Source organism: Phyllostomus hastatus, unplaced genomic scaffold, assembly GCF_019186645.2.
Source record: "Phyllostomus hastatus isolate PE091 unplaced genomic scaffold, TTU_PhHast_1.1 phas_scaffold_28, whole genome shotgun sequence".
NCBI classification, from domain to species: Eukaryota; Metazoa; Chordata; class Mammalia; order Chiroptera; family Phyllostomidae; genus Phyllostomus; species Phyllostomus hastatus.
Genome location: NW_025334022.1, coordinates 9,324,452 through 9,336,634, shown reverse-complemented (window position 1 = coordinate 9,336,634; position 12,183 = coordinate 9,324,452). Strand labels below are relative to the sequence as shown.

The following is a 12,183-nucleotide window of genomic DNA, read 5'->3' as shown; positions in this document are numbered from 1 at the left end:
TTGAATGATGTTAATTATTCCAGTCCATGAACATAGTATATGCTTCTACTTGTTTATGTTCTCTTCTATTTCTTTCCTCAGTGTCCTATAGTTTTTTGAGTACAGGTCTTTTACCCCCTGGTTAAGTTTATTCCTTGGTTCCTTATCTTTTTTTCTTTTTGTTGTAATGGTAAATGGGATTGTTTCCTTAGTTTCAGTCTCTGGGAGTTCATTATTAGTGTATAAAAGTGCCACCCACTTGTGGATATAAATTTTGTATCCTGCTACTTTGCTGAATTTATTTATAAAATTAAGTAGTTTTTTGGTGGAGCCTTAGAGTTTCTGTGTATATCATGTCATCTGTGGATAATGACAGGTTTACTTCTTCTATCCCAATTTATATGCCTTTTATTTTTTCTTCTTATCTGATTTTTGTGGCTAAGACTTCTAGAATTATGTTTAATAAGAATGGTGAAGTCAGACATCCATGTCTTGTTCCTACTTTACAGGTTATATTTCACTTTTTATAAAAATAAATGTATCTTGGAATCCCTTGCTATTAGTGCAATAGTGAAATATTTAAAGCACTAATGGCAGTTTTGCAAATAAATTACATTCAAGCTCCAAAAATACAGTCTGTGCTTCTTAACTAAATCACATGGCTCACATCTATATGTAAAAAAGGACTTTTTTTGTGAAAAGTTAGGAGTAGTGAACTGGAAATATCCAAGTTTTCTTTTAAAGGATTTTTTTATTCTAAGGCTGCTTTGTTAAACATTGATTTCTAGTGTGCTGGATGCGAATCTTTTATAAATTCTTTATAATCAAGTCCCCTGCTTGGAATCTTTTGGCATCTTGGTGTTTGCCCTGTATTTTTGCATCCCCTACTTTATATTAGCATTTATATTAATGTAAGTTCTCTTATCATTGGCATACACTTGGACATTACATTTAAAGCTTGCTTTCAGTCCCATCCCTCAAATGACTTTCAATTAGTCTTGGATATAATATATATTTAACATTCATTCTTAATAAATTGATAAGCACTTATGCTAGAGATTCAGGCATTTCTATTGTGTTGAACTGAATATTTTGGAATAAGAAATCACACTATATAGACTTAACCAAGTAAATACACTAAAGGTGTATCATTTCCTTGTCAGTGCATTTCTCCAATTATGTTGTACAGCTTCTTCGTTAAGTCTAAATCAGAAGTGCTCTAAAGACAAAGTGTAAGATTATTGTCAAAAGCTCATCAACTACATGTTTTTCTTTTCCCATTTTCTCTTGCTTTATTTATCATCTACATTCTTCTAGTTTTGGCGTCTAAATATTTAAGTTCATGAACTATATGAAAAGAAAATAGTGACATTTAGAATTCTAGGCCAGGGTCCTATGGACATACTGGTTGTTCACTTTAAGAACTTGCAACAATTTGACAAACCATAGAATCCAGGAGTTGGAAAAATTTCAAAAGATATTTGAGTTCTTGTAATAGGATCTTGGAATATGAAGAGTTCCTTATTGGAACTCTTCTTACTGGGACAGCTTTATCATTTAGAGGCTGCATGTTCTTTTGGACAAATTTTTTGGTTGTTTCGGTTTTTGTTTTTTTTTCCAAGCCACCATTTTTCATCTTTAAAATGAGGGTATTATCTCTTTCAGGAGGTTGCTGTGAGGATTAAAGGAGGTAACAGATATAAAAATATTTTTAAATCATAGAATAACTATATAAATATAAGGAAGTGATACTGGCTTCCTGCTCCAAGCTGCAGTGAAAAAAGATGGCTACCTTGATGTTGGAAAGAAAGACTTGACTTTGGTCTTCAGTGGGACTGACACTAACAACTCAGAGATTTTGAGCATGGCATTCCTCCTCTTTGGGCTTCAGTTTTGTTATGTCAGATTAGTTATCAGGCTAGGTGACCTCTAAGAATTCTAGTTCTCAAGATCCTAAATGTAGTTCCTTTTACTGTCACTCTATTATTTACTTATGATTCAAGCAACAAAATAGAAGGAAAACATTTGTGCTTAAGATAAAGTGCCATCATAGAATTCTCCTTGTGAGTTGTGGGGTAACTTAGGACATGGCCCCTCCACAACCTCAGAGAACAGGTGGATGCATGGCCAGCAGCCATAAGGACAAGGGAAACAGTCTGTATCTGGATATTGCAGCCCTCTCAAGGCCCCTGTGCCTCAAAGCTCCTGTGTTTATCATAAAGTGTAGAATTTTCACATGCAACTGCTGCTCCCTCCTCCCTCCCTAACCCTATAAATAGCACCAATGCTGGAGGCAGGGTGCATTCCATCTTGCACCAATTCACCACCATTGGTGCACTCCATGTAGAGTGAGTAAAAAACGGCATGTCCATATCTGCTGTTCTTCCAGGTGTTTTTTTTTTTTCCCCAAAATATCATGAACATAAGTGTAATCTCCTGGTTTGGAGTTCCTGGGTTACATGAGTTAACTCACAATTAAGTCCCAAAGTGAGAATAAGGGAGCCTCAATTAGCACTTCTTTCCTTCTGAAGACTAGGCCTTCCTGTTAACTGTTTCTATTAAGTAACAATCAGAATTTTCTGCTGTTCCTGTGACAGCAAAGAAATAGTTTGACTAGTAATCTTTTTGCATTAAGACAAATACCTTTCACAAAATGATATCTGATATAGGAGGTAGGTTTGAGCAGTAATGAATTTGCTCACACACCTACATTCATGGATTATTCCATTCTGAAATATATTTGCTACAGATATATAAAAATGTGTTACAAGAACCTGTTACACATATTTTTGAGTAGTACTTTATATTTTCATTTAATAAACATTTTATTGCTCTGTGTGGTGTGGCTCAATGGATTGAGTGCTGGTCTGTGAACCAAAGGGTCACTGATTCAATTTCCAGTCAGGGCACATGCCTGGGTTGCAGGCCAGGTCCCCAGTTAGGGGGTGCCTAAGAGGCAACCACACATTGATGTTTCTCTCCCTCTCTTTCTCCTTCCCTTCCCCTGTTTAAAAACAAATAAATAAAATCTTTAAAAATACTTTTTATTAAGTGTCTACTGCATGCAAGACATTATACTACAGACTATTTAAATTATTTCTAATTTTCACATAACCTACTGCACACACTATCTCTCTATTCCACACAGCATCTATCCAGCTGTGACACCTGGCCTCTTCCTTGATTTACACATATATTTACTTGAGATATTTGTGTATAAAGTAGATTTTAATGAGACAGAAGATATTTTTGCAGCATCACAAATAACTTCAGAGTAGCAATGAATGTCTCATACCACCTGGGACTTTTTTCTTTTGTCCAGTTCATTGTTTACATTCTTCTTATCTTTCCCGTATCTCTCAGATTTTCCCTATACCCCCACTTTAGTTCTGATTTAATTATGTAAGATATTTTAGTCCTTATTCCCTGTGTGAGCCTGGGGCTCACCTTTGCATGCCCAGACTCATGTAGGTACATGCTCAGTGGGAACAAAACAGTTCAACCACTCTCAGAAGCCACCCTCCTTATAAGGTGGTAGTGATTATAAACAGTAATTTTTCCAAAATACCAAATAACACTGTAAGGATTGGTATTATCCTCATTTTATAGATATGTAAACAAGCTCAAAGACTTAATGACTTCTCCAGGATTATTTATTTAATAAGTAACAAAATCATATTTTGAATCTAGGTTCAATTGAATTTTAATTGTGTGTACTTTCTTCCAAGTGAGAAATGATTTTTAAAAGTGGAAAAGATACACTTTTAAGGTTCTCTGAGCTTGAAAATAGGAAAATTGTCTTGAAAATTCATAGCATCTGAATCCATTTGGAATAGGGACATGTAGCTTTACCATCATAGCCCAAAAATGCTGTTTAAGAAGGTAGGGAAAATGTGAAACGTTTCAGTAATTTGAGAAATACAGCCTGATAAATAGGACATTTATTATGGTTACCATATTTTTGGACTATAAGACACACCTAGGTTTTAGAGGAGGAAAATAGGGGAAAAATTTTTGAAGCAAAAAATGTGGTAAAATATTTAATAATATAAATATCATAATATTTCACCAATGTAAATGTAAAAAGAACTCAACAGCAGCATTAACAACCATTATTCCTCCCAAATTTGGGGCAGGGGAGGGAGTGCATCTTATAGTCTAAAAAATAAGGAAAAAGGAATTTCAGGGGAGAATGGGAAGGGTTTACAGGAATAAATTTAAAGGACACATGGACAAAAACTAGGGGGAGGGTGTTAATGGGAGGGAAGTGGGGAGGGTTGGGTGGGTGGGTTGGATTGGGAGTAAAAGGAAGAAAACTACTTGAACAATGATTAAAAGTAAAAAATATAAATAAAAAACTACTGCAAATGTACATAAAAACCTTTTAAAACATATTTAACTGAATAAATATTTATTAATCTCTAACTTTATCATTACATTTTCTTAAAAAATAGTTTTTCTAATATCTATTTTTCATTACAGAGACAATTAAAGGCAGATGCTAAAAAAGCTATTGGAAGGCTTCAACTACGCACACTGAAACAAGGAGACAAGGTATATTCATGACTTGAAAATGTTTTGTGTTTTAAAGCAACACTTAGCTGGTCACTGTGAAAGCTAAGTGTTCTTCCAAAGTAGTCTTTTCATTGGAATTTATGAGCTTGAAAATAGGAAAATTGTCTTGAAAATTCACTGACTTTTAAAAATGTATTCAATGTTGGGGGTATGCTAAAAATGGCCCCAAAGTTATCTAGGTCCTAATCCCTGGAACCTGTGAATGTTACTTTATATGGCAAAAAGGACTTTGAAGATGTGAATAAATTAAGGATCTTGAGATGGGGAGATTATTCTGGATTATCTAGGTGGGTCATAAATATAATCAATATCATGTTAGAGTGAGGAAGGGGGAGATTTGTCTATAGTACAGTAGGAAGCATGACAATGGAAGCAAGAGTTTGGGGTGATACCAGAAAGGTGCCATGAGCCAAGGAATGCACACACATCTAGAATCTGGAAAAAGGGGGGAAAAAGGGATTCTCCCTTGAATCTTTCAGAAGGAGCATAGCACTGTCAACACTTTGATTTTTAAAATTATGATTTCCATGACAATGAGAGAATACATTTGTGTTATTTTAAACCACTAAGTAATAGTAATTTGTTTTAGAAACAACAGGAAGCTAATACAGTGCTTTGATATAACTTTTCTTGAAAAGTTAGGTTCAGATTTAGGACAGTTGAAAAATACCATCAATGTGTAAAACATATATCAAAGCTATCTATAGAACTTACTGAAATAAAAAATACTATTTATAATAGCATCAAAAACCATTAAATAGTTATAAATTTTATAAAATAGGTACAAGATCTATATGCTGAAAACTGCAAAACATGGAAAAAAGAAATCAAAGAGGACCTAAATAAATGGAGATATATACATGTGCATGACTCAGAAGACTCACTGTTGTCAAAATATCAATCCCCCTATCAAACTATTCTATAGATTCAATGCAGTTTCAATCAAAATCCTAGTGGATCTTTTGTAGAAATTGACAAGTTGATTCTAAGCTTATGAGGAAAACAAAACAACTACAATAACCAAAACAATTTTTAACTTTCTCTTTATTGCTGACACTATTATAGATGTCCCTAAACCTCCCCTTTGCCCACCTCTACCCAGCCCCTGCTCCCCTTTCCCACTGGCTATCCCCTCACTGTTGTCTGTGTCTATGTGTCATGCATATATGTTCTTTGACTAATTCCTTCACCTCTGACAGCTCTCAGTCTATTCCATGTAGCCATACCTCTGTTTTTATTCTGTTTGTTAGTTTACAAGAGGGGACCCCAAAACCCAGAATTTATTTATGAAAAATTGTGTATTCATTCTTACATGTTTAAACTTCAGTCACCTTCAAAGTACTCTCCATTCCATTCAATACAGCAATCAAGGCTTTTTTCCACAGCTTAAAACAATTTTTGAGTTTGTCGATTTTTGTGCCTTTTAGTGTTTCTGCCATTTTTTATTCCACCCCTTCCATGTTGACAAAACATCTCCCTTTGAGGACTTTTTTTTTTAATCTGAGGAAACAAAAAAAAAGTTGCTCAGGGCAAGATTGGGTGAATAGAGGGGATGAGGCACAGGGGTTATGCTGGCTTTGGTCAAAAACTGCTGAACACTCAGCACTGCTGAGTGGGCAGTGGGCAGGTGTGCTCTTAAATCACCCATCATGAAATGGATGGATATGTTGAGAGTCTTCAAAAAAATTTCACTGAAACCAAATGCAGCCTCTCAGAACAATACCAAATGGTACACTGATACAGATGGGTCTCTAGAACACTCACCTAGCAGGGAAAGTTTTTAGTAAAAGGGGCCTGCCCTCCAGAAGAGAATTCAAGGTTTTTCTTGGGTCCCACCTCATATTTTATTAGATTCCACACATTAGTGAGATCAACTTGTCTTTATCTTTCTCTGATTGGCTTATTTCACTTAGCATAATAATCTGCAGGTCCATCCATTCTCACAAAAGGTAAGATTTTCTTCTTTTTACAGCCACATAGTATTCCATTGTGTAAGTATACCAAAACTCTTTTATCCATTCATCTACTGATGGATACTTTGGCTGTTTGCAATTTTTATAAAGAAGAACAAATTGGATGACTAACATTACCTGATTTGCAGGGTTATTTTAAAGCTACAGTAGTCAAGATATTGTTGTATTGATATGATCTCATCTAAAGGTGGAACCTAGTCAACAAAACAAATGAGCAACATAGAACCAGAGACATGGAAATAAAGAACAAACTGACAATGACCAGAGGGGCAGGGTGAGGGGGACAATGGGGGAAAGAAGGGAAAGGGTTAAGTCAAGGAACATGTGTAAAGGACCCATGGACAAAGACAACAGGGGGCAGCAAGGATTGAGTGTGAGAGGGGAATGGGTAGGGCAGGGTAGAGTAATGGGGGGAAAATGGGAACAACTGTAATTGAACAACAATAAAAAATGTTTAAAAAGATATTGTGGTATTGGAGAAAAGAGAGATCTTTATTTAAATCAATGGTACAGAAGAGAGAGTCCAGAAATAGACCTACACATATATGATTCATTGATTTTGACAAATGTACCAATGCGATTTGATAAAGAAAGGACAGCCAATTGTTGGCTCTCCATATACAATGATTGAATATCCACATGTGAAAAGTGCACCTCAATCCATACTTTATGCACTTTGTAAAAATTAACTCAAAATGTATCACATGCCTAAATATAAAATATAGAACTATGAATTTTTATAAGAAAACTTCAGAGAAAAATATCTTCATTATTTGGGTTAGGCAAAGATTACTTTTATGTGATACCAAAAACGTGTCCATTAAAAAAATGAGAAATTTGGCCCTAGCTGGTGTGGTTCAGTGACTTTGTCCCTGGGTTGTGGGTTAGGTCCTCAGTCGGGGGCACGTGAGAGGCAGCCACACAATGATGTTTCTCTCCCTCTCTTTCCCCCTCCCTTCCCCTCTGTCTAAAAATAAATAAATAAATAAATAAATAAATAAATAAATAAATAAATAAATATATTTAATGCAAAATTTAACAGTCAAAATTAAGAGTTTTTGCTCTTTAAAGACAGTGTTAAGAGAATGAAAAGACAAGCAACAGACTAGGAGAAAATATTTGCAAATCCCATACCTGATAAAAAGCTGTATCCAGAATATATAAAGGACTGTCAATACTCAACATGAAAAAAATCCAATGAAAAGTGGGCAAAACAGACATTTTAACGAAGAATACCGAAGATGCTCAATATCATTAGTCATTAGGGAAATACAAATAAAACCACAGTTAGATACCACAGCACATTCATTAGAATGGCTAAAACCAATATAACTGACAACACCAAAAGCGTAGCCAAGATGTAGAAAAATTATAACTCTCAAAAATTTCCTGGTGAGATTGCAATGTATAGCCAGTTTGGAAACAGCTTGGCAAATTTTTATGAAACCAAATATACCCTTTCTGAACAACCCAGAAATCTCACTAATAATATTTACCCTAGAGGAAAAAATATGTTCACATAAAAACTTGTACACAATTGTTTGGCTTTATTAATAATTACCAAAAAATGAGAAAGAACCCAAATGTCCTTCAAATGGTGAATGTAAAAACAACTGTGGTACATTCATATCCTGGAATACTATTTAGCAATTTAAAGGGAAGGGACCCCACCAATACACACAACAATATGGATGAATCTCAAATGCATTAAGTGAAAGAAGCCAGAATCAAATGCAGGAGTCCATTTATATAATATTCTGGAAAAGCCAATAGTATAGGAACTGAAAACAGATCAGTGGTTGCCAGAGGGTGGGGATGAAAGGAGAGGATAACTACAAACAGATACAGGGGAATTTGTTGAGGTAATAAAACTATCTTATATCTTGATTGTGGTGGCAATTAAGTGACTGTATACTGGTATGAATTTGCAAAACTGTATAGTAAAAAGTGAACTTTAGTGTATGTGAATTATATTTTAATTTTCTTTACATTTTCAGCAGTGATTTTATTTTATTTTATTTTTTAATCATATTTTATTGATTATACTATTACAGTTGCCCCAATATTTTCCCATTTTCCCTCATCCACCCAACACCCTCCACTCTCTCATGTATCCCCACACCATTGTTCATGTCCGTGGGTCATATAAGTTCTTTGGCTACTCTATTTCCTATACTGTACTTCACATCCCCATGGCTATTCTGTAACCACCTATTTGTACTTCTTAATCCCCTCACATTTTCACCCATTCCACCATACCCCCTCCCATCCAGCAACCATCAAAATGCTCTCCATATCCATGATTCTGTCTCTGTTCTTGCTCGCTTTGTTTTTTAGATTCAATTGTTGATAGATGTGTATTTATTGCCATTTTATTGTTAATAGTTTTGATCTTTTTCTTTCTTAATAAGCTCCTTTAACATTTCATATAATAATGGTTTGGTGATGATGAACTCCTTTAGTTTTTTCTTGTCTTGGAAGCTCTTTATCTGCCCTTAGATTGTAAATTATATCTTTGCTGGGTAAAGCAATCTTGGCTGTAGATTTCTGCTGTTGATGACTTTGAATATTTCTTGCCAATCCCATCTAGCCTGCAAAGTTTCTTTTGAGAAGTCAGCTCACAGTCTTATGGAAAGTCCCCTATAGGTAACTAACTGCTTTTCTCTTGCTGCCTTTAAGATTCTCTCTTTATGTTTAACCTTTTTCATTTTAATTATGATGTGTCTTGGAGCAGGCCTCTTTGCAGCCATCTTGTTTGGGACTCTCTGTGCTACCTAGACTTCCATGTCTGTTTCCTTCACCAAATTAGGAAAGATTTCCTTCATTATTTTTTCAAATAGAATTCCAATTTCTTGCTCTTTCTCTTCTCCTTCTGTCACCCCTATGATACAAATGTTGGAGCACTTGAAGTTGTCCCAGAGTCTGATTATAGTATCTTTGTTTTTTTTTTTAAAGTTGTTTTTCTTCTTGTTCTGATTGGTTGTGTTTTGCTTATGTTCCAAATCATTGGTTTGATTCTTGGCTTCATCTACTCTACTATTTCCCTATAAATTTTCTTTATTTCAATTAGTGTATCCTTTGTTTCTGACCGGGTCTTTTTAATGCTGCTGAAGCCTTCACTAAGTTCCTTGAGCATCCTTATAACCAGTGCTTTGAACTCTGCATCTGATAGATTGCTTATATCCATTTTATTTAGTTCTTTTTCTGGAGTTTTGATATTTTTTTTTTAATTTGGGCCATGTTTCTTTGTGTCCTCATTTTGGCAGCCTCCCTGTTTGTTTCTATGTATTAGGTAGCACTGCTTTGACTCCCTGTCTTGGCAGTGTGGCCTAATAGAGTAGGTGTCCTGTAGCACAGCTTCCCCTATCACCCAAGCTGCGTACTTGAGGTATGCCCTTCATGTGGGCTGAGTACACCCTCCTCTTGTAGCTGATCCTTGGTTGCTGTTGGCAGGTCAATGGGAGGGATTTACCCAGTCCAGTCAGCTGCAAATATAGGTTGTGTTCACTGACCACCAACCTCTGCCCTCTGTGGAGGATCAGCTGTGCAGGGGCAGGGTGGTGGTGCTCTGACAGGATCTGTAGATGTCCACTAGGTGCACAGGCCATCGAGTTTCCCAGGTAGTGTAGGACAAGGCCAGTCCCCACCTGTGTTTTGTCAGGGGCCACCCTGCTTAAGCTGTAAAGCAATCTGAGATGGCTGCTGTTGGTGCCATGCCTTGGGCCACTTAGCAAGACGTACAGGGGCTGGTGGCTCCCTGAGCCTGGCTGTTGCTTGTTTGAAAGGATTTAGGAACTTGTGAAACATGAACCAAGACTACCAATTCCTATGGAAAAGCCACTGTTAACAGCTGTAAGTTGGGTGGAATGGAGCCTCACAGGATCTCCAGGGTGGGTCAAACAGTGTTACCCAGGCTGGTGGAATCTCAGATATGGCATCCACTTGCCATGTCTGTGGATCTGTGGGAGGAGGGTTCAGAAAAGGGACAATGGCCTCTGCCTACCTTTCTGCCTGGGAGAAAGCTATCCCCCAGCTCTCAGCCTGATGCCAGACATTTCAGTTCCTCACGTATACCACTGGTGCCTTTCAAGGTGCTGCCCTGGTGCTGGAGCTCAGAGGGAGTGAGTCTGAGTAAGTTTGTATGTGGGTTTTTTAAGAGGAACTACTTGGGACTTGAGAAGTTTCTTCCACTGATTCAATCCCTGCTAGTTTTTTTTGCAGCCGGAAGTTATGGGCACTTACTTCCTGGCAGTGGAATGCTGGGCTGGGGAGCCTGGTGTGGGGCTGGTACTCTGCTCCCAAGATATCCCTCCCAAATTTTTATCCACCACACATGGATGTGGGTCCAGCCCATTCCACATCTCAACCCCTCCTACCAGTCTAGATGGATGTGGTTTCTTTAGTTCCATTATTATCAGACTTCCATTCAACTCAATTTCTGATGGTTCTGAGTGATGGTTGTTCTATAATTTAGTTGTAATTTTGATGTGGTTTTATGAGGAGGCAAGAAGTGTTTACTTATGCCACCATCTTGACCAGAAGTCTTAATTTTCTTTAAATGGTACAACATAGCTAAAGAATTGTACAAATTAGCCCTGGCTGGCGTAGCTCAGTGGATTGAGCGCGGGCTGCGAACCAAAGTGTCGCAGGTTCGATTCCCAGCCAGGGTACATGCCTGGGTTGCAGGCCATGACCCCCAGCAACCACATGTTGATGTTTCTCTCTCTCTTCCTCCCTTCCCTCTCTAAAAAGAAATAAATAAAATCTTTAAAAAAAAAAGAATTGTACAAATTGCATTTTGTAAATTCTCAAACTAGAAAAATGTTTAAATTAGTGCTACACATTTCTGTTTGGGCTATTCCCATTTTGGTTGACTTTATATTTTACTCTTTTTACTTGTTATTGAATTTATTGGGGTGACACTGGCTAACAAAATTATACAGGTTTCAGGTGCACAATTCTATAACACATCATCTATACACTGTATTGTGTGGTTCACCACCCCAAGTCAAGTCTCCTTTCATCAGCATTTATTCTCCCTATACCCTCCTCCACTGGCTTCCACCAGTCCCCCTTATAGTCACCACACTGTTGTCCATGTCCATCAGTTTTCTTTGTTTCATTTTTACATTTTAAGTCTAAATACTTTTTATTTTAAATTTCAATTATATAATGTGTTATGAACTATAGTCACCATGTTTTACATTAAATCCTCAGACCTTATAACTGAAAGTTTATACCGTTATACCAACTTCTCTGCATTTCTTCCACTCCCAACACCTAGCAACCACTTTTCTACTCTGTTTCTAAGGTTTTACTTTTCTTCAGATTCCAATTAAGACAAAAGAATTTTAAATTGCTTATTTAAAATAGTCATTAGTGATATGATATTCCTCCTTCTATAGGACTTAATACAATTTAAATACATGTATTTATGATGTTGCTCAGTAGTTTAATGTATTGTTTTTATCTAGCAGAGTAATAATAACTATTTGCTCATAGGAAATTGGCCCTGATGGAGATAGTTGTGCTGTGTGTATTGAACTATATAAACCAAATGATTTAGTGCGCATCTTAACCTGCAAGTAAGTTTGATTTCCATTTATATTATCAATAAGAATAGCTGATTTACAAAATTGATTGTAATGAGGGAAAC

General features: G+C 36.4%; 1 protein-coding gene across 3 annotated transcripts in view; it reads left to right on the top strand.

The window, feature by feature from the left end:
* RNF128 (ring finger protein 128) overlaps positions 1-12,183 on the top strand; it is a 135,619-nt gene that overhangs the window by 111,747 nt on the left and 11,689 nt on the right. For all 3 annotated transcript variants that reach the window (XM_045817551.1, XM_045817552.1, XM_045817550.1), the window contains exons 3-4: positions 4,462-4,533; positions 12,030-12,112. In XM_045817551.1, the coding sequence (XP_045673507.1) occupies positions 4,462-4,533; positions 12,030-12,112 (155 nt within the window). The remainder of the gene's footprint in view (positions 1-4,461; positions 4,534-12,029; positions 12,113-12,183) is intronic.